General features: G+C 47.4%; 2 protein-coding genes across 2 annotated transcripts; one reads left to right on the forward strand and one right to left on the reverse strand.

Annotated features, from left to right (window-relative positions):
• Window positions 1–6,743: 6,743 nt before the first annotated feature.
• Window positions 6,744–14,734, reverse strand: LOC149344921 (uncharacterized). The gene is made up of 3 exons (XM_089546408.1): window positions 13,910–14,734; window positions 12,621–12,828; window positions 6,744–12,340 (listed from the first exon to the last, which is right to left on the reverse strand). Exons 1-3 carry the CDS (start codon window positions 14,438–14,440, stop codon window positions 11,946–11,948), a joined length of 1,134 nt encoding a protein of 377 aa, XP_089402534.1. The 5' UTR covers window positions 14,441–14,734; the 3' UTR covers window positions 6,744–11,945.
• LOC149344922 (uncharacterized) lies at window positions 7,252–12,763 on the forward strand. The gene is made up of 3 exons (XM_089546407.1): window positions 7,252–7,498; window positions 7,586–7,819; window positions 10,746–12,763. The coding sequence occupies exons 2-3, from the start codon at window positions 7,648–7,650 to the stop codon at window positions 11,072–11,074; spliced, it is 501 nt and encodes a 166-aa protein (XP_089402533.1). The 5' UTR covers window positions 7,252–7,498; window positions 7,586–7,647; the 3' UTR covers window positions 11,075–12,763.
• Window positions 14,735–22,813: the final 8,079 nt, after the last annotated feature.

The raw sequence follows: 22,813 nt of genomic DNA on the forward strand, positions 1-22,813 counted from the left end.
GCGGTGTTGTAGCTGATGCTTGTTTGAGGCCGGAGACATCTTTGAAAAAACTTGAGTTGCGCGTTATTACTGTTTCCTCTCGATGCCTTGATTTGTGATCCATGAATGCTTACAATGGTATAAGGGTCTGGATCATAGTATGGAGTGAACTTGTTGCGTCTCTCTTGCTTGCACAAGACTCGTTGACCGATACAGAAGCGATGTGGTTGAGTATGTCTTCGTGCGTCAGCATGATGTTTGTTGTATGCCTTTTTCTCGAGCACGGTTGTTTTCAACCTTGTTAAGTCTTCATTGTGCCAAGGAGCTTCAGTGTAGCATGGCAGAAGATTCCTCATTGGTCTGCCAAACAGCCATTCATATGGCGATCTTCCTGTTGTAAGGTGTTTGGAAGATCTATATGACATCAGGAAAGTGTCAAGCTCTACTTTCCAATCTGTGTTCTAAAGCTGACTTGTGCGAACATGCTTTTTCAATGTTCTCATGAACCGCTCTGCTTCACCATTAGCTTGAGGCCACAAAGGTGTGATCCGATGGTGTCGAAATCCTAACTCTTTCGAGAGCGCAGCAAACTCTCTGCCTTGAAATGGTGGTCCATTGTCAGTTTTTACTGGCGCAGGGATTCCAAACTGGCAAAACACTCGTCGCAGCAAGGGGAGCACATTGTCAGCACTTGTAGAATGTGTGACTTGTACTACTGGGTATCGCGAGAAGTCATCTATTACCACCATAGTGTACTCTCCATCTGGGAACGGACCACAAAAGTCAATCGAAACTTCCTCCCAGGGACCATTGGGTGGTTCAGCGATGGCAAGTGGTTCTTGCTTTGCTTGGGCAACTACTGCTTGACATGGTAGGCAGCTTTTAATCAAAGTGTGCACTAGTTTATCCATGCCTGGAAACCAAACTTTTTCTCTCAGCATCTGTTTTGTTTTGACAATCCCTTGATGACCCTTGTGGGCGAGCAGCACTGCTTGCTTCTGCAGGCTAGTGGGAAGAACTAGGCGCATTCCTCGAAGGACGATACCCTCAGGTGTTGTTGTTAGTTCATTCTTTATGGATGCAAATGGCTTCAGTTTGACTGAGACCCAGCTGCTAGGTGTCGGGTGCTGGATAGCACTGACAAGTAATTGTAGCTGCTGGTCTGCTTTAGTTGCTTCAGCCACTTCTTGAACTGAGAAGGCATTTGGGATGCTGTGGCACTGGATGAAGTTAACATACTCGTTGGGTACTTTGTCGATGCGGGCATGTATTTTCATCTCAGGAACCGGATGCCTGGAAAGGTAATCGGAAGGGTTGCTACTTCCTGCGGTGTGCTGCACATCAAACTTGTACTGTTGAATGCGTAGAGCGAGGCGCTCAATGCGGGCAGATGGTGATGATCTTGGGTTTCCCAGTATGCTCACTAAAGGCTTGTGATCAGTCAGCAAAAGAAAGTGAATTCCACAAAGATAAAGGCGAAAGTGTTCCATTGCCCATACAGCTGCGAGCATTTCACGTTCTATTTGGGAGTAGCGGCTTTCAACAGGTGTAAGCGCTCTACTTGCATAGGCTATCACTGCAATATGTTCACCGACACATTGTGTGAGGATAGCACCCAGTCCATGTGGACTTGCATCTACTACCAGTTCTGTCAGCTTGGATGGGTCAAAGTAAGCAAGGGTGGATGCATCAGACATGGCTTGCTTTAAGCTCTCAAAAGCATTCTGCTGTCGTTCTGTCCACTCCCATGCAACATTCTTCAATGTCAGTTCACGTAATGGCTGTGTGAGATCGGCTAGATTTCTCAGGAATCTGCCTGAATAGTTGATCATGCCTAGCAGGCTCTTCACTTCTTGCGGTGACTCTGGTGTTTTGATTTGTAGGAAGGTTGCTATCTTCTTGGGATCAGGATGAATGCCGTCAGCTGAGAAAATAAGTCCAAAGAAGTTCAGTTCTCGTTGATGAAAGTGACACTTTTTCTCGTTGAGTGTCAGTCCAGCTTCTTGGAGTTGCTGCAGAACTGCTTTCAATGAGGCATCATGCTCTGGTTTTGTTTGTCCAAAAACAAGGATGTCGTCACTAACATTCAGGACATTGGGGATGCCATTGAGCACTTGGCGCATGGTGTTTTGAAAGATTTCAGCCGCACTGCTGATGCCAAAGTTGAGACGTTGGTAGCGAAACAAGCCAACATGTGTTGAGAAAGTTGTGAGCTGCCTTGAAGAAGTGTCGAGTTTCAACTGATGATATCCATTCTTCAGGTCAAGGTTGGAGAATACTGTTGCTCCATTCAAGGCAACAATGATGTCATCCACTGTCGGACACAAATGTCGTTCACGTTGAATGGCACTGTTCACAACGCGCATGTCAATGCAGATTCGAATTTCATCAGGCTGATGTGGTTTCGGCACAATAACCACAGGGGACACCCATGGTGTAGGTCCGATGGCTGGCTCTATGATGTCTTCTGACAGGAGGCGTTTAAGTTCTTTTTCTGTGGCGTCACGTAAGGCAAACGGAATACGCCTGTGTGGTTGTGCAACAGGTGGGACTGTGTCGTTCACAAAAAGGTGGATGTGCTGATTTTTGAGTTTTCCAACTCCACTAAACAATTTGGGGAATGCTTCCACGATTGACTTGTCACCTGGATTGTCAGAAACTTGGTACGTGATCTGGACAAGCCCCAGGTTGGTTGCTGCTGTGAAGCTTAGGAGTGGTGCACAGTTTCCTGGAATGACAAAAATGTCGTCTTCAATGCACTTATCTTTGTATCTCATTGTAACAGAGACTTTGCCCAAAAGTTGAAGTGGAGACGTTGGTTTGTATGGGAATACTCTGATGGATGTTTCCTGGATATTCACATTTAGACGACAGCTCTTGAAGTCATTTTCACCAACAATTGACACTGTAGCACCTGTGTCGATTATGAAAGTGACTGGCACATTGTTGACAGTGACAACAGCCTTTGGAGATGAACTTGCTTGAGGGGAAGTCATGGCAACAAAAACATATTCGTTGCTGCTAGGACTGGTGTCACAGGTGGCTGCAGGCTCTCTAGTACTTGAACTCTTCTTACTGCAGGCTAACTGTGGGTTTGAGTCATTGTCATAGTCCACTGCATGTACTGTCCTCCTGGTTGAGCGACAGAACCGTGCAAAATGACCAACCTTGTTACATGCCTTGCAAGTCTTGCCCCATGCAGCACAACTGGATCGACCACCTTGGTGAGGCCACTTGCCGCCACAGTTGCGACAATCTGCTGACGAGACACGAGGTCGTTGCGGTGTGTAGGCCTGCCGTGGCATCTCTCGTTCATTTCTTTGGTGTTGGCCATGGTGTTGTCCTTCCTTGTGCACTGTGAACGCCGCCGCGTTGTTATCGACGTGCTTTTCGATTTCGGACACATCCCGTTCGACATCCTCGAGCATTCTTCCTTGCTTAAGTAAGTCCGGTAACGTGAGGGAAAGAAGCATGGCATACTTTCAGAGGCGAGACGACGTTGTGGCGAGAATGATTTGGTTCTTGACTTCAGAGTCGACGTTTTCGAAGTTACAGTGGCGAGAAAGCTGCTGGAGCCGCACGTAGAAGGCATCCAGTGACTCACCAACGTTTTGCTGAGCTTGACGAAATTTGTAGATAGCAAATGTTGAGTTCACTCGCGGCACAAAATATGCATTCAGTTTCGTTCGAGCGGCATCGTATTCCGGCGTCGATGTACTCTGCGTGGTTTGTGTCGTGCTTGTAGCCGTTGCACCTTGCGCAGCACTGTCGGGGAGCGAGCGATATATGTCGTAGACTTCTTCACCGACGCAGTGCAGGAGGAGCGCCTTCTTGCGTGCATCTGCCGAGATATCGCAAGCTAAAAGAAAGTTTTCGAACCTTTCTATCCACTTCGTCCATTCGTGACCAATATTGTTGTTGTCGGTAGCGCGAAGGTCAAAACTCGGGAAGGCAGGGAGCACATGTGCCATGGCTACGATTGCCGGTAGCCGCTTGTTGCTGATGGGTGATTGGACGGATTGACTCTTGATGTAGTGGCACTCACGAGATAAAAGAGCACTTCTGACACCATCTTAGTGTTCCCGGAGACTGTGATGGGGTCCGATTGATTAGATTGGGCGAGACAAAGCGAGCCTGTTACTATAGTGCCTAGAATATACTGTTACTTAAGCCGCCATGTTTTTTCTTTCATAGTGGCCAACAGAGTAGTGACATTCGGCTAGATGCCGATTACAAACACTACACTCACCTATGGGGCAGAAACGTGGAGGCTAACAAAGAGGGTTCAGCTTAAGTTAAGAACAACGCAGCGAGCTATGGAAAGGAAAATGATAGGTGTAACGTTAACAGATCAGAAGAGGGCGGAGTGGGTGAGGGAACAAATGCGGGTTAATGACATCCTAGTCGAAATCAAGAGGAAGAAGTGGGCTTGGGCAGGGCATGTAATGCGAAGACAAGATAACCGTTGGTCCTTAAGGGTAACGGAGTGGATTCCAAGAGAAAGCAAACGTAGCAGGGGACGGCAGAAAGTTCGGGTGGGCGGATGAGATTAAGAAGTTTGCGGGGATACAGTGGCGGCAACTGACAAAGGACAGGGTTAATTGGAGAGACATGGGAGAGGCCTTTGCCCTGCAGTGGGTGTAGTCAGGCTGATGATGATGATCACCTAGAACAGTTCAATCCCGATCACAGTCTGTCCGCAAGAATGTAGACGTCCAGGCGATGTTCATGAACACTGCGGAGATTCTTCGAGTAAATGCGGCATGCGTTCTCTGTACAGAATTATTAAAAGCATCAAGTCTCAAGAACGACGAGAGGGGCGGGTGAAGCAGAAGGGAAGGGGGGACTCATTTGTTTCTTGTACTGGGCCCTCAGCACGCTACTGCCTTTCTCACTGACGTCCGATTACATTGGCTACTGAGTTCTTCAGCTACCTTAACTATTATCTTTTTGATATTGATAGTGGCATTACCCTCCGTCTCTTAACGCACACATCTGATTTTTCCTATGCCTAGTTTCGTCTTCACAACTTTTAGGCTCCGTTCTTTACAGCACGCTCAGTTCTCTCATTATTTAACTTCCTTATGCCGGTTACCTTGTGTTTATTAGCTGTGATAGCTGTACCAGTTCTATTCTGTCTATGGGGTTAGAGGCTTTAATGCTTTGGCATTTCTAGACAGCTTGCCAGTACCCTGTCTAACCATCCTACTGCCTACTTACTATTTCTTCTAATTCTCTATGGAAAAACCATAACTAATAACACTCAAACATCAATCACGAGGAGAACCCCCCCCCCCCGCCCTTCGGCTCACGCTAGAGGGCGATGAAGCCTCAATCGCGTCTCACAAAAGAGTATTAGGCCTCCACACCCAATAAGACGGAGTCTGTGCAAGAGCCGTACAAAGGCTCAATAGCACAGTATCGCAAATTCCGCGAATGGTCAGACACATCACGACACGGCATCATGGCATGAAGGAGGCAGATACCTTCTGCTTAGTTCAATCCATGGCAATCAGCCAGATTGTCTACGACCTCAACTCCCGCTGAAATCCACTGCAATAGATCAACTCGAGGTAATGCTGCGCAAAGCGTACAAACGATCTCTAGGCCTAACACCACACATGGCGACGCGCAAACTGGAAGCACCGGGAATGCACAACATGGCCCGAAAGCACATGAAGAGAATACTGAGAGCACATTCGTAGACTGGGCTATCCAGCACACAACGGGGCACACTGTCAAACAGTCACAATGGAATCTGACATCAGGACAAGAATCAAAGTCAACATGATTCCACAAAACATGCATGCCGAGTACCGTGCCGAAAGGAGGCAAGGCGCACAAGAGCAAAATCATTTTAGGCAAAATACGGGAACATCACAAACGTAAAATACACAGGCGCAGGGCAATATGACCTGCTATGGTCGCTTGTGTCATCGACCGCACCCTGCAGAACCCTCAGCCACCACCATACAAACCTCCGAAACCGTAGAAGCTGAGAAGACGGCCAATGCTCTCGTAATGGCCTGCAGCTGAGCAGATAACATCCACGCGATCTCAGACTCCCAAGCAGCATGTCAAAATTACTCGAATGGCCTGATATCAGCAAACGCACACCGCCTCTTAGCAATGCGAAAGCGCTAACTTCCTGAAACTATATATACTCACCTAGACATCAAGCCACGAGCTCTTAGGCGGTAATGAGCGTGCGCATGCCACTGCCCGAGGTCTATCTAACCTGGCCCCGGAAGAACACACAGCTGCCCTGGAGCCGGTCCCACAACAGTGCAGCGAAATCCTCATTTACTACAAGGTAAATCAACAAATATATCCCCCACCGCACAAGAAGCTGACGTGGGAAGATGCCGCAGCTTGAAGGCAGCCACAGACGAACACACACCCACACATCAGCCTCTTGCACGATATACACCCTGTTGAGAACGGGGGGCCACAAGCCCAACCGCTGGAACCAGTGTTAAAGATGGGGCTTCTATCCCACCGCTGGAACCAGAGTTGAAGACGGAGGGGTCCTGGAGATGACTAACTCGTTTAGCCTCGCAGGTACCGGCTCCGAATAGACAGTTTTAGTATAGCGTACGCAAAACCTTTGCGTACGCAATAAAATAGCGGATGTAGAATGCGCATGCGCAGAACGCTAAAAGAAGCTTAGCGTTTAGCGTACGCACGCAATTTTCTGGAAATAGCGTAGCGTCTTTGCGGGGCTTGCGGAGACAACATGGCGGCACCCTGTTTGCCCGCTTCGGTTCTAAAATACCTCGTCATTGAGTTATTCGGGCGCTCAACTGGCAATAAATGGTGGTATTCGCTTCCGCTTTCTGTCGTTTCACTGGGACGCAATGCTATGTGCGATAACTTGCCGGTACTTTTGAGATAGCAGTCTGTTTTCAAGCCCGTAAGCCTAACGACAGGTTGTGTACACTGTCGTCATGGCAACGGCCATTTTTAGCACTTCTCAGAAGTTTTAGTTTCGTTTTCGTACACGTGACAACCATGGCCGCTAGCCGCGCGCACTTTTCGGTGGCGGATGACATAGAGCTTTTGCGCGAGGTTCGCGAATGCAACCCATTCGCAAACCCGCTCAAGTGGGCCGAAATCGCAAGAACTCTTGGCGAGTATTCGGCAAAGGCGTTCACAGCTCGCGCTGTGCGCGAACGTGCCGAGCTGCTGCTGAGCCAGTACGCGGCCAACGATCGTGTGAACCTGCGCAAGTAAGTTGTTTTGATTGCATGAAAAGATAGTCGAAACGTGAAGAGTGCCAAAGTTTCAAGCTGTTCCCGTACACGCAGGTCTGGAACTGAAGAACAGTACAGCGAAAGGGAACAGTTATTGCAAGAGATAATAGATATAGTGAGGGAGGGCGGGCATAAAATTAGAGCGCCTCGGCGAGCAAGGCCTGAACCCCCAGTGCCAGCAAAGCGCATCCCTGGAGCACGGGCTCGGGATTTTGCTGCGGATGGCGTCGTATTGGATGTCACTGATGACAGCCTGTTGCAACCGAGTAAGTATGCGGCCACCTGCAGATCTAGTCATTAAATTTACATGACATCGCTGATTAATGTGTTTGGATTTTTGTGCTCCACTTCAGGCAGCCAAGATGACTCGGGCGCGTCACGGGTTCAGCTCTTCGTAATCGACGAAGATGGCAATATGAATCTGCAGCAGCTAGAGGGGCCCTTGGAGCAGTTTTCCCCCCGCGCCAGCCTACCGGACGCTGACGGGAGCAGTGATCGGGAGCCTGCTGCAGCAGCTTCTGAGAGCCAGTCTTCGTGCGAAGCCAGTACTTCCTCACGGCCAGCTGCCCGAAGTGAGCTGCAGCGAGGTAAGCGGGGTCTACACATTTAATACTTTTGCAAGACGTGTTCTTATAGAAATAAACAGCCCTGCAAAAAGATGATGCACCTTTTCAACGCGAGGCATTGTGGTGCATCAGTTGCACAGAAATTATTAGTACAAGCTGGTTGCACCTATAAATATTTCCACGAACCAAAACTCCAAAGGGTTACATTATTGCAACTTATAACAAAATAACCACTTCACAATGAACTTCACAAGAAGAATAGATTTTATCTATTCTATTCTATTCTTATCTATTCTTCTATTCACAAGAAGAATAGAAGAATAGATAGCAGATTTTCTTGAACAAAACAATTTTCTAACTAATGCACAGCATGGCTTCAGACGAGGATTTTCCACTGCCACTCAGCTAGTACAAACTATACATGATTTTGCGCAGGCAATAAATGAAGGAAAGCAGACTGACGCTATATTTATGGACTTTAAAAAAGCATTTGATAAAGTTTCGCATAACAAGCTTCTTCACAAATTAGGTAATGTACTAAAAAATGACAAATTACTCGCATGGATTACAGCCTACTTAAGAAACCGTCGTCAGTTTGTAGTAGTAAATAATTCCCCTTCTCCTCCAGTTCCTGTTGATTCCGGCGTTCCCCAAGGATCTGTTCTTGGGCCACTCCTCTTCTTGATTTTTATTAATGACATTGTCGATAACATCTCAGTTTCTGTTAGATTGTATGCTGACGATTGTGTGTTATATGAAAAGATTACTACTACTGAGGACCAAGTACGGTTAAATGACGATTTCACTAAGATAATAACATGGTGTGACCAATGGCAAATGTGCGTTAATTATGATAAAACAGTGTTCATGCATATAACCCAGAAAAAGAAGCCTCTTTTGTTTAACTATACTGCTAAAAACAAAGTTCTCTCTCAAGTGAATACTTACAAATACCTAGGTCTGCGGATCTGCAATAACCTCTCCTGGACAGAACACGTTGACAACGTTACAGCTAATGCCCTACGCAAACTATTTTTCCTCCGACGTGCTCTGAAGCTCGGCCCCGCCAGTGTACGTTCACTTTCATATAACACTATTATTCGCCCTATGTTAGAATATGCCGTCATAATCTGGGATCCTTTCACTAAATCTAACATTGCTAAATTAGACAGAGTCCGAAAGAAAGCAGCACGGTTTATTTACAATTCATATAACCGCACATCTATCACTGCACTTCTTAATCAAAGTGGTTTGCTTCCAGTCTCTCACAGAAATCGCATCTGTCGTCTAAAATTTTTATTTCAGTTAATCAAAGGTCAGTACAATATTGACACATCCGATATTATATCGTTCTCCTCAGGGTAGAACACAAGACAACGCCATGATTTTACAGTAACACCATTAAACGCACGAATTAACACCTTTAAGTACTCCTTTTTCCCCAGAACGATTGCAGACTGGAATAATCTAACTAATGATGCAGTAACCCAAACTTCACTAAAAAGGTTTGAAAGCCACCTTTAACTTTTTTTTATAATGTCGTACCGCTACATTTCTGTGTTTCATTTGTACTTTTTGCAATTGTGTTCTTGATCTTAAATTGTTGATCAATTGTTCTTGTAGGGTTTGCTTGTTCCTGAGGTCGTTTTTGTTGTTTCCAGAATTTATGTATTGTGTGCCCACCCTGCGAAGGTCTTGTAAAAGATCGCAGTATCAATAAATAAAATAAAAAATAAAAATTAATCAGCAAGGTCTTGATTGTCATTGATTACTTGAGGTGGTCTGCACCACTTGTTTTTACTATACCAGAATTAAACTTATACTAAGTTTTATTTATATCAATTAGATCAGAGGGCTCATTGTAGGTACTTAGAACTGCAGTGATACAGACAAGCTAGGGTTTCTGTGCAGTGGGCTATGAGGTGTAGCATGAATTACTAAGTTATCTTTCGCTGCCTGCATTCTTCTGCTGTGTGAAGTGAAAGTGCCACTAAAAATGTAGCATCTCATGATCTGCCAGAATCAATTCTTCACTAGCTGAATATGGATGGACTGCTGTCACTATGACTGAGGCAAAATTAGCAGGCCTTAATACTGATTGAAATATGCACTCTGAAATAGTTATTGCAAAACAGAACCAACTTGAGCAGGAAGTCATGCAGCTAGAGATTATACGAAGGCTTGATGCCAAATGAGAATGAGACAAGTGCATTCTTCTCAAGTGCATAGCAATACACTGTTGACTGTAAGCAATGCGAGGATTATATGGCACATTATATAGAGGTTCGCCACTCGAGAGCTTTTTTTTATTATCTCCAATATCAGCGTTGTTATTCTGGTCACAAACGTGTACACATGAGCCCTAAATCTTGCTCGACAACAAGAACATTGTTTGGATTTCCGAGAGACAAACACAAAGAAACACGGAAATTTGTAGGACTTTGGTGTTAGTTTGGCTCAATTAACCTTTCTAAAATCCCTGGAAGCAAAAATTGAACACAAATCAAGGGGAAGTGAAAGCATAGCTCGTTTAATCACATACATGACACTGAAGGGTAACAAAATGAATGATTCTTTTCTCAGGAGTGATAACACCAGTACACCTGGGACGTGACAGTGAAAAACATTGAGGCATGCAGGCTTCACCACTTTGACCCAAAAAGCATTTACATCATTACTTTTCAAGTAAGAGGGATGTCAGCAAAGGAGCTGTATTCTTTGTTGCCTTTGATCCGCATTCTTCAGACCTTTCCGTGAGAGTGATGCCGACTCGTGAGGCATTCCATTTCACATTGGCCTCACATGCGAAGGGTTGCTCGTGTGCCAGCTATGTTAATAACAGTGGTTTCACCTGTGTTTCTAAATTTTAGCTCATGTGTATGAAGTTCCTGTGATGCAATTTGCATTAGTTGCATGCTTAACAGGTTTTGTGAATTGTCCTCTGCAGGGAAAAGGAAGCAAGACAGTATAGATTATGAGTTTCTAGAGAAGAGGATGAGGCATGATATGCTGATGAAAGAAAAAGATAATCTAATCGAATCACGGCGTTTGGCTCTTGAGGAGAGCCGGCTTGCGTGGGAAAGGGAGCGAACCCTCACTGAGGTGCGTTTGAAGGAGGCGGAAGCAAGCCGCAAAGCAGAAAAGCATGCAGCACAGCTTAAGATGCAAGAAGAACTGCTACAGCAGCTTGCAGAAGAACGTCATCGCTCTGCAGCCCAACATCAGGCAATGATGAACATCGTGGACCGCCTGCTTACAAAAATAAATAAACTGTAGTCCACAAAGACAACTGTGGGAAAGTGCAATGTCCTACACAAACAGGTTCTGCTATATTATCTTTGCATGCCTCCTTTAAATAAAATAAAGTACACAAAGACAATGGTGGAAAATGATTGCTTTCATTCTATACCACTCCTCATTTCACCTGCAAGACGTGTACTTTCATTACCTTCATTAGTGTGACTGCACATGAGGAAAAGACCCATTCACTTAGTCCCTTCAAGCACTGTGTCAAGGTTATGTGGATACAAGCTAAACGTTGTTACAGTCGTGCCTCTTTAATATGAACACTTTGGTTCCCGAGCAAAGGAATCGCAAAGAAAAAAATACGTGTTATGGTTAAGGTATGGTTCTGTGCATAATGGGGATTATTGAAGCCGAGATGAGACACAGTTTTGGGATTTCCAAAGTGTATTATCCTGAGTGCCATTACACTCAAAATAATGTACCATTTCACGTGTGTAGGGATATGTGTATATGCTTCATGGCGTCTCATGGCCAGACGAACTGGTTCCTTCTACATCTGTTCACATCCCAGGGCCTCACGACTCTGTCGGCTAAGAGCTGCTGAATTAGAATACCTACTTTCCTTCAGAGCCGTTTATGCAATATGGCAAATGGTAAGGGAGCGCAGACTTAGCAACCTTTCACTTTAAAGCCCCTATGGGCTCTGAGAATTTTTCTTTGTGCATTCACCACACAGCGAGTTTCCATATTAACAAGGTATGAACACATTAAAAAAAGTTTAATCCCCAGAAAAGTTGTCCATAATTCATGTCGTCCATATTAACAGGAGTTATATTAATGAGGCAGGACTGTTGTTCTCTCAGCAGGTTTGATTGGTGCTTGAAGGGATTAGAGTGGCATTTTATGTAGCAGATGGGGTCAAGTAAGTCTTCAGCAATGGAGGGCACAGGCCAAAGTATGAAGACACCTGACTGCCATACATGCAGGTGTGGCAGTTGCTGAGAATAGTCCCAGCTTTGTACATCTGTGCCACCTGTTGTCTCAGAAGCTTCTGGTTCTTTTTGAAATCTAAAAACGCGAATTCTGCGGCGACCTTCCCAAATCCCCATTCAACCGCTAGCCGAACTTGGCTCATCGCATGGTTAAACGCCTGCTGACGAGGTGTCAGGAAAGCACCTCCGTAGGGCTTCAGCAACAGTGGTTTCAACGGATACGCCGGATCTCCGTAGATAACAAAGTTCTCCTCGCTGGCAAGCTTTTCAATTTTGGAGTATGCACCACTTGCCTCCAGTATTCCTGCAACACAAAAACGCACATAAAGGCACGTGCACAGAAACCTAAAACTAGAGCCATTCCTGTAGTCAAAGTACATAGCACCCTTGCAATAAGGTTAGCTCTGAACACTTTTAGGCCTCCTGAAATCAATCTGGCTTTGGAACACGTCACTCTGTCACTAAGTGCAACTTGTAGTATGATAGATTCTATGTTTTTGTCCGCCAGGTCATGAGTTTCAAAGCTGTGACACGTTGCAGCAGATTACACAACCATAATTGCGTAATCTAGCCCAGTGACTTACCTGCATCATGTCGTCTTCCAGGATAAGGTCCATCTAGTTGGCACACGATACCATTCGGACACATCAGTGATTGATATTTCACGCAGTGCATTCTTTTGTGTCCCGAAAAGTAGTCCTGCTGGTTCCTTTTGGGGCGACATATGGCACGGGCAGTGCCATCAATGAATCCAACACAGTTTGACAGAGGTGCACCTTTGTTTTTGACAGCCTGTAGCAACAAAAAATGATTAATCAATAACCGTGTGGGGCATACATGAACCTTCAGACCATAACAAACCATAAATGTGAGCTTTTACAATTTTAGCACAACACACTGTGGTAACGGAACCTGCATGATAAAATCAGAAATTGCGTTATAAATTATTTCCTCGGCTCAGGCAAATTGCATGCGGCGATCCATACCGACTGATCTAATGCTTCATCTTTGGTTACAGCCAAAGAAAGATGAACAGCGCACTGCTGCCCTCGCACCATATAGTAACCTCACACTGCTAAGGTGTAAGGTTTCTATTTAATTAATACGTTTTGGCGGGCTAATTGGTTAAGCATCTTGAATAAACAGCGCGAACGAAGACGAGCTCAAAAGACAAGAAAACGGACGACACAGCGCTGATGTGATTGCTAATATTGTGTGCTAATATTGTGTGTGTGTGTGTTGTGTTGGGTTTTATGGCACATAGGCAGCTAAGGCCATCATGCGCCAAGCACAAGGTATGGAAAATGTTTTCTGCGGGATTTAATAAATATGTGGAACGTGATCAGTGGTGTAAAGGGCCTAAAAAGTTTAACTACCTAGTAATAACAGAGAAGACGAGATCTAGCAATGGCTAATGGTAAAAGCTTTAAAAAGGTCAGGTAGCCTCAGCGGCCATCCTAATATTGTAGTGTCTCACATTTATGGACCGTTGCGACGTGGAACTATTGACACTTTCGCAATATGTCTAATTTTTGGAGTGATAAAATTCAAGGGGCACTTTGGCTCTCTAAAGTGCTGCAAGGCGAAATCCTTTCCTGGCGCACTGTTTGTTTGGTTTTTTATTTTATTTTTTCATTTTTATTCTTATTGTTTTTATATCTTACATTTAACATTTACTTTCTTTTTGTTTCTTTTCCTTTAGTTTTTATCTATTCTTCTATTTTATTTTTCATTTTATTATTTGTTTTATTATTTTTTATTCCTTTTATTTTATTTATGAAACCCATGCGTTCACTAATGCCAAAGGCCCTGGTTCGATTCCCAGTATTCCCAGTACGAGGCATTAAAGGCTTTCGCCTTAAAACTGACTTACATTAGCGAATTCCCTGAGAGTGGGAGAGGAAAGCCACTGATGGTTGTTAATGTCATTCAAAAGGTGCCCGAAGTTGGTGACGATGTGGTTGAGCATTTTCGATGTTATGCTCGACATGACCGAAGTGTGCCTCCCGAAGATGAGCTCTAGGTCGCACCATCGATTGGGGTACGCCAGCCGACGAAGGGTGAGGCAGAGTGCTTCGCGGCCAGGCACCTTGACGTTCTGGGCACTAATAACAGTGTCCGGCACCATCAGAGCACATAGCAGTTCGGTAATGTCGTCTTTTTCAAAACGAAATTGCTGCTTGAATAAGGAGCTCTCGATGTTGTCTATGTCCAGCAGTCCGTGGCGGGAACGGTATCGCAGTAGCTCCGACTCCCGTTGGCGCCTCATTTCGTACTCCAAGTAGTCCACTGAAAAATCTCCTCTCAGTAACCATCGCTCCGCATGCGGCAACATGAGGTCGTCGATTTCCGCCCAAGTGAGCACAGAGAGGAGGCGATGATCGCACAGGATGCTTGAAGGCATGTCGTGAAGGCTGGGGAAATCACCCGAAAAGCAGAGGTTGCAGACAAAAACGAAAAAGCGCGCGCTTTGAGAGTTTGGCTTGGTTTGGATCAAAACGACCTCAAATTTTTTTTGTCGATGTGTGGTGGCGCTAGGTACTTACCCAAACGGGGCTGAACCTGGATGTTGTATGTCTACTTAGCGCCTATTGCGGAACGGTCCGCAAACGCTCACCTAAAAGTGTTGATCGCGCTTTGAATTTAGCGTACGCAAACATCTTGCGTGTTGCGTACGCAAAAAACGCAAACGCTATACTAAAACTGTCTAATGACGATGTCGGACTGCGTTATCGAGGAAACTGTACAGAAGGGTTTATTCTACATATTTACAGAAGAGAATCGAATCGAATGCAATGCAATGCTATGCAAAGCAATGCTCCGATCACACAACAACATCCCGTTAAATACGGTTCGCGTTCCCCAGATCCCTGACTGGGGAACTTAGTTCGAATAACGTTGTCCAATCGGATGGGCCATTGATGACGCTGGCGGTACCACCCACGGCACGGGCGGTGCTGAAGCTCTCTCGCTCTCTCACAGCTCGGGGGATGAGAAGGGGAAGACAGTCATCAAACACAGATGCGTCACCTTGACCACTGCCGCAAGTTTTCTGTGCGTTGCCTCCGTGGGAAAGCAGAATCCCGCAGTCTCTTCGCAGGTGGTTTAACCTTCTCGAACTCCCCCGCCGGATGGCCGAAGCACGAGACCCCTTCGACACAGCGTCTTTCAATTAGCAGCCTCGCTCAGCGTGACCTTGCGTAGCATCATCCCGTTCGGTGAGCCGAAGGCCGACTCGGCCAACGTATACCGCTGTCCGCCGTGCTTCATGTGCATCTCTGCTTCCAGCGTTGCTGCTGCTGTCCCAAGTTCTCGCCACATCGTTGCCTAACGACGACACTCGTTTGACAGTAATTTCTCCCAGGCCCGTGGGAGACAGCGTCCTTCGATCGGTTCGGAGGTTCGGTGATTTGGAGAGCAACAACCCCCGTCCGTCGTCGTCTATGCTTCTGCCGCCGGCGCCAGGCCTCGTCATATCCCTTGCTTTGCGATGAGACACACCCAGCTCTCAGGACCACGTTGTCCACTCTTAACAGCTCGTCCGCGGCCCGAAAAATCTCGAATGGCCAGCGTTCACGACCGCTGGGCAGGAAGAGATGAGGCCGGAGTCGGGTGGAAGGGCTGGTTTCCAGAAATGGCATCCAAGCTCGAACATTCAACAAAGAATGGCATCAGTGGACTGTTCCACGAGACAGGGCACTGACCCACAAGCAAGCGCTCGGAATTTGCCAAAGACCCACCAGGCTTCCCACAATGACAACAAATGTTTACTAAAACATGACTGAATTTTGGCGTAATTTTGGTGCCGAGAAAGCGCAAAATATCCCCTTTGAAATCGCCAAAGACGGACTGCTTGGACCAAGGTTAAAGAAAAAAAAACACACACACACACACAGTAGGTTGTCCTACTAATTTCTCCCGCTTAAAATAGTCGGCTTAAACCATCAGCATTTCCGTGCAGTTTTCCCTTCTTGTAACGCACCGAGAAATTGTACTGTTGGAGAGCTAGACTCCATCTGAGCAAGCGACCATTTTTGGGAGACATTTGTCGCAGCCAGGTTAGAGGGCAATGGTCAGTCTCAAAGATGAACTTTGCGCCGTACAGGTAACACGACAACTTCTGTGCCGCCCAAACTAAACACGCGCACTCTTTTTCTGAAGCGCTGTACGCTTCTTCTCTACAGGTCAGCTTGCGGCTGACGTACAGAATCGGGTGTTCTTCGTGGTCGTCTCCCACTTGGCTTAAAACAGCACCCAGTCCTCTATCACTGGCGTCACACTGAACTATAAACTCTTTACCATAGTAAGTGGTCTGAAGCAAAGGTCTGGACACGAGCGCTTCCCCCAGACGAGTTTTCTCTTCGGTCATTTCAGTGTACGTCAGTGAGGCTCCCTTTTCGTAAGGTGTCAGTCAATCAAGGGATCTACGCTCCGTCTACGCGACGTTAAGCGTAGTTCTACTCGAGCTGCACTCCTGTGAGTGCCCTTATCTCTTGGTAGCATGGGAAATCGACACCTGTGATTTCTAACTCAGTGACACCATAGCCTTTGTCTAAGGTAAGGAAAAAAAAACTAACTTCCGATCAACTCGTTTTAACTCAAAAGTAGCCTTTCCCTGCCTGATTTCATAAACACACACAGAAAAAAAAAGAGGAATAAAAAAAACGAAACAGCCACTTCGAGTCGCCACGCGGGGGGGAAAGCTGACTCCCCGCCGCCGAGTTGAAAGGATTAGTCTTTCAGACGCGCCCGCCGGGGTCGCGCTTTGACTGATTGTACTGCGGTCAACTCGTGACAAAAGGCTGCAGAAAAAAACGATCCCCGACTCTCACTGTCGTTTCCGCGCCCCCTCGAGGCTCTACGAAAACCTTGGTCGCGCCTACAATGTCGATAACCGACTCTGGCTCTGGACAACGAGCAGTGACCAGCGCGAGAAGGTACCTCTTTCTCTCGCCCCACGCAGGAAGCTCGGCTACCCATTCGCCATGCGCGCTTCCTAGAATGCGGTGCCAAATGTGAAGGACGATTCCTTTTCAAGTGCGCCCGCCGAACACGCCTGCATGTGTCGTCTCGGTTGTTCGACGCCTGCGTTCGCATGCGCTGAGTGCCGCGCAACCTTGCGGTTTCTGATCTCTTGGGCCGCTTTGCCTTTTTCCTAACTGGCTTTTTGTCCGGACGGCGCGGTCTAGGCTTTCTTACAGGCCGATGCCCCTTGAAGCACTTCGCGCCTGTTTTGCTTGGAAGACGTGCTCTTCCCTTGTCATTACTGCGGTCAGCCTTTGACTCGCGTGCCGCCTGACCAGTAACTGCAAGCGTAAGTTTACGAGGCGCAACGCGGGAAGGCTTCGCCTTTCCTTCCACCGCATTTCTTTCTTTCGCCCCTGTCTGCGCAACCGAATTTAGGGCTTTGAATTTGATCCGTTTCCTCTTGGTTCTTGCCCTTTTTCTTTTTCTGCGCCTAGCCTGTACCGCGTGCGTTTCTTGATCGCAACTAGCTCTCTCTAGTTTCTCAGTCGCACCTCGGAAATTGTCTTGAAATTCCAAACTGGCCTCTGTGCCTTCGCAGCAGAGTGCCAGCTCCACGCAGCTGACAGACGGACATGAAACTGCCCCTGAGATCCCTGGCTCATTCCTTAGGGGTTTGTCCTCTCCAGCTTGTCTGTCGTTTTGCGCTCCATTCTCTGCGTTGCAGTGCTCAGCTACAACTGAGCCCGCCTGGCTGTCGCTCTGCGCGCCATTGTCTACATTGCAGTGCTCAGCTACAACTGAGCCCGCCTGGCTGTCGCTCTGCGCGCCATTCTCTCTACTGCAGTGTTCAGCTACAACTGAGCCCGCCTGGCTGTCGCTCTGCGCGCCATTCTCTGCACTGCAGTGCTCAGCTACAACTGAGCCCGCCTGGCTCTTATGGCTATCCTTTTCCCCGGCAGCCTCGCACTCTTCTTGTGCCAGTATTACCAAGGTAGCCTCTCCGGAGCCTTTGTCACTGAAGCCACTGTGACATCCCAACTCGCTCTTACCGCGGTTGTTACTCTCAAAAGGGGTTTCCGCTGTTTCTACCTCGAAACTTTTTCCGATATTAAAATCTCCCTTTTCGCGGTCCTGCCGGTTTGACGCCTGTATCGATTCTACTGAAAGTGTCGCGCTCGCAACTGTCCCGACAAAGTTGTCCGTTGCCACTCCTGCCTCACTCGGAGGAGAATCCTCGCACTCGTGTCGTTGAGACGCTATCTCGGAATGCTCTCTCTTAGCATTACGTCCAACTACACTGGACACGGTCTCGGATTCTGCGGCTTTCCTTGGACTACCGTACCGGTTGAACGCGTTCTCTGCCACTTCCCTCATGGTGTCGCGATTTACCAACGCGGCTACGGTCACAGACTTTTCGGGTCTTATCTGCGGACCTATTTCATAAGCATCGCTTGCTCTTTCAGGACTTCCGGCTCTCACACTACCGCCCTTTCTTCGTATTTCGTTTTGAAGTTCTAATATCTTTAGTTTCTTTGTTTCAATTTCAACCTTCCACTGTTGCCGTTGCCGTTCCTTCTCTTTTTCCCACTCTCGATCAGCTTGCTCCTTACGTGCTTTTTTCTCCTGATCGGCTTTCTCTTTAGCCTCCTGGTCGGCTTTCTCTTTAGCCTCCTGGTCGGCTTTTACTTTGCGGGCTTTTTCCCCTTGTACCAAATTCCACGTATCTACCAGCAACTGATCGTTATGCTTGACTTGTTTAAGAATGAATTCGCCCAATTCAATTTTGGTTAGTTTGCTAGGCACTTCAACTGACAGTTCCTCGCATATCAACAGCAAGTCCGACTTGTACAACCTCATTAGGTCCATGACAACGCTTTCTCCGCTTTGGCTCTGCTAACACAACAGTGCCTTGAGAATAACCCCTCTCAAACGACAAAGCCCCGATTCCCAGTCAAGATTATTCTCTGAATCTTAAAGCCTGGCGAATCCCATAGCAAAACCAAAACGCTCACCCGTGGAGAAAGCACGATGTCGCACGGTCCATCCCAGCTGCTGCCAACCAGTGTTGGTAACGGGGCTACAGTCCCACCGCTGCCACCAGTGTTGAGAACGGGGGGCCACAAGCCCAACCGCTGGAACCAGTGTTAAAGATGGGGCTTCTATCCCACCGCTGGAACCAGAGTTGAAGACGGAGGGGTCCTGGAGATGACTAACTCGTTTAGCCTCGCAGGTACCGGCTCCGAATGACGATGTCGGACTGCGTTATCGAGGAAACTGTACAGAAGGGTTTATTCTACATATTTACAGAAGAGAATCGAATCGAATGCAATGCAATGCTATGCAAAGCAATGCTCCGATCACACAACATCCCGTTAAATACGGTTCGCGTTCCCCAGATCCCTGACTGGGGAACTTAGTTCGAATAACGTTGTCCAATCGGATGGGCCATTGATGACGCTGGCGGTACCACCCACGGCACGGGCGGTGCTGAAGCTCTCTCGCTCTCTCACAGCTCGGGGGATGAGAAGGGGAAGACAGTCATCAAACACAGATGCGTCACCTTGACCACTGCCGCAAGTTTTCTGTGCGTTGCCTCCGTGGGAAAGCAGAATCCCGCAGTCTCTTCGCAGGTGGTTTAACCTTCTCGAACTCCCCCGCCGGATGGCCGAAGCACGAGACCCCTTCGACACAGCGTCTTTCAATTAGCAGCCTCGCTCAGCGTGACCTTGCGTAGCATCATCCCGTTCGGTGAGCCGAAGGCCGACTCGGCCAACGTATACCGCTGTCCGCCGTGCTTCATGTGCATCTCTGCTTCCAGCGTTGCTGCTGCTGTCCCAAGTTCTCGCCACATCGTTGCCTAACGACGACACTCGTTTGACAGTAATTTCTCCCAGGCCCGTGGGAGACAGCGTCCTTCGATCGGTTCGGAGGTTCGGTGATTTGGAGAGCAACAACCCCCGTCCGTCGTCGTCTATGCTTCTGCCGCCGGCGCCAGGCCTCGTCATATCCCTTGCTTTGCGATGAGACACACCCAGCTCTCAGGACCACGTTGTCCACTCTTAACAACCCTACATTATACTCAAACACATGCCAACTATGCGGAGGACACATTACAGTGCATCACACTACATAAGCTTGCCAAAGCATGCAGGCCACCCCGAAAATCCCGAACCCACAACCTGAAAAGGGGCAGGCTGTGCTGCACAGCTCAAACCTTGAGGTCCAGAGGTATAAGAACAATAATTATTGCTTAGCGCTTTGCTTGTTTTTTTCCGACGCGAAGCGATTTAATGACTTTCAAGGCTAACTGCTCTGCTTGCTTCGGTTTCCCCAGGAATTGAAATTAGGGGGGGGGGGGGGGTGCAAATTTCTAGGGGGAGGGGGGGAGCACTGAGGGTAGAGAAGCAATCGACACTTTTTGTTGTTTTTTCGATGTCTCTCTTCACGTACATGCTTTTCCTTAAGCGCTATTAAACAAACTTCCTTGCCGTGTGCAAAACAAAACAAATCTCCCGAATCATATCAGTGCCTTCAGAAAAACAAGGGAGTGCGTACACCCCCTCAACAGAGTGTGCAGGAGAATCAGAGCGACCGACTTGTGGAGGCCAGGTTAGCGAATGGTGGTGCATTACTTCGCAACCGGCTTCCACAGAGCCGCGCGGGCTTTCTCCATTAACTTAGCCAGTACATAATTTGAACGCGTGCTGTACTTCAAAATACTATGCTGTAACTACTATTGAATTACTGCACAAATTGGCCAAAAATAGTTCTACACTGTTCAGATATTCCAGGGACTATTTTGTTGCGAACGCAACACTACTGGAGCCCAGCTAGGCTCTTCGCGTATGCTCATGGCGGAGCGGCTGCCAAACGACCTTGAGTCATCGTTGCCTAGCAACCGCTTCAACTGCGCTCCAACAGATGGCGCCTCGGTAAGCTCGGACGAGCGTTGTGCCATCTGCGCGGGAGGTTGCTCAGGAAGAGCAACATGGGTGGCGCAATCCCTACAGGGAGCTGTGACAGAAACAGCCACCTACCAATGCAGTGGCGCATCGCTTAACCGCTGCGCCACTGTGCTGGTAGTGGTGTATGAGGGCTCGCCGCCATCTATGAATCTTAAGTAGGAATTACCAATTCAGCATACATGGACATTAACCCACTAAAGATATCATGCCACACCCCTAAGGCGTTAAGTGCCCCCGCTAATTGAAGAATTAACACCTGCTTTCGCAGGTCTACTCGGTTTAACTACGCTAAGCCCCTGTCAATTTTTTAGTGTTCCTGCAGCACTGGCTGGACGAGAGAGCTGTATGGTCTACACTACTGTAAACTACTTGTGATATGGTGTATGGACTGGCTTCGCCGCACAGCACAGGCAGCATGTGGCGATGGCAAGCCAAACGTTAACCAGGGTGTTTTCCCAACATGACAGTGGTGTCGCGTGAAAAATGGGACACAAGAACGAAAGCTACCGCCCTTTTCACCACCTAAGAGACAGTCAACTTGTGCACAGGATGACTGCGGGAAGGCTGCAACCAGCCATCTAGCCTGTTCCCGGGGCCCACCGAAAGGTGAGAGAGGCGATGATGGGCGCGGTCCAACCGGCTACCATCTGGGTACCAAATATTTATGCCATTATATATTCTGTGACAACGTGACCGATGCCGCGAATGCTTGCTGCACCACCACTAGTCAATCGTGCAGTGAGACAAAGCCTGCCGCCCACCATCCAAGCAAGCACAGCTTGGTAGTTCGATATATCCGTTTTATGGCAAACCGCATTCGGTTTGGTTTATTGGGGTTTAACGTCCCAAAGCAACTCAGGCTATGGGGACGCCGTAGCGAAGGGCTCTGGAAATTTCGACCACCTGCGGTTCGTTAACGTGTACTGACATTGCACACAACACGGGCCTCTAGAATTTCCAAGCCGTGTTCAATACGTAAATTAAGAATCGCATATGTTTGCTGAAATATTTTGGAAAAGTTTAATATACCCTAAAATTCATAACCAAAATCGATTTCAGACATTTGTCGATTATTCGTCTAATTATGTCTGCAGGAGTTAGCGCAAAAAGAGAATGCACGAAGTAGCAAAGAAAATCCAAGGCTCATAATTCTGAAAACATGGCAGGCAGGGGAGCAGGAAAGACAAAATTTTCAAAAGTAAACAGGAAGCAAAAAATTAGCTGAGGGCAGAGACGTACGATAAATGATGCCAGTGCCCACGACTAGCTCCGTGGCAGATCGAAGTGCCCTGATCGCCACCCCTGGATGCTGTCGTGTTCGAAGCACAGGGCGTACAGCATGGCTGAGACAGAACGGAAACGACTTTATTTCGTGACAATGGGAACAAAGGAAAAGAGAGCTGGTGGATGGCGCATCGCGCTCTTATCACACAGAGGCATCTTATCACACAGAGAAAAGGAGGCGGGGCAAGCATGACCGAGACGGCAGGGAGTTTTAGAATAGCAGAACCCTACCATAGAAGTAGGCAGTAGGATGGTTCGACAGGATACCGGGAAGCAGACTAAAGATCTGATTAAGAAACGGCAAAGCATGAGGACGTCTAGCTCCATAGACAGAATAGAACTAGCAGAGCTGTCGAAGTTAATAAATAAGCGCAAGGTAGCCGATATCGGGAAGTGTAATATGGAGAAAATCTAGCATGCTCTAAAGAGCGGAGGTAGCCTAAAAGCAGTCAAGAGAAAACTAGGCATAGGTAAAAACCAGATGTATGCAATAAGAGACAAACAGGGCAATGTCATTAGCAATATGGACAAGATAGTTTAAGTAGCCGAAGAGTTTCACA

The sequence above is a fragment of the Amblyomma mixtum genome, chromosome 5, assembly GCF_055824585.1.
Source record: "Amblyomma mixtum isolate Tamu chromosome 5, ASM5582458v1, whole genome shotgun sequence".
NCBI lineage: Eukaryota > Metazoa > Arthropoda > Arachnida > Ixodida > Ixodidae > Amblyomma > Amblyomma mixtum.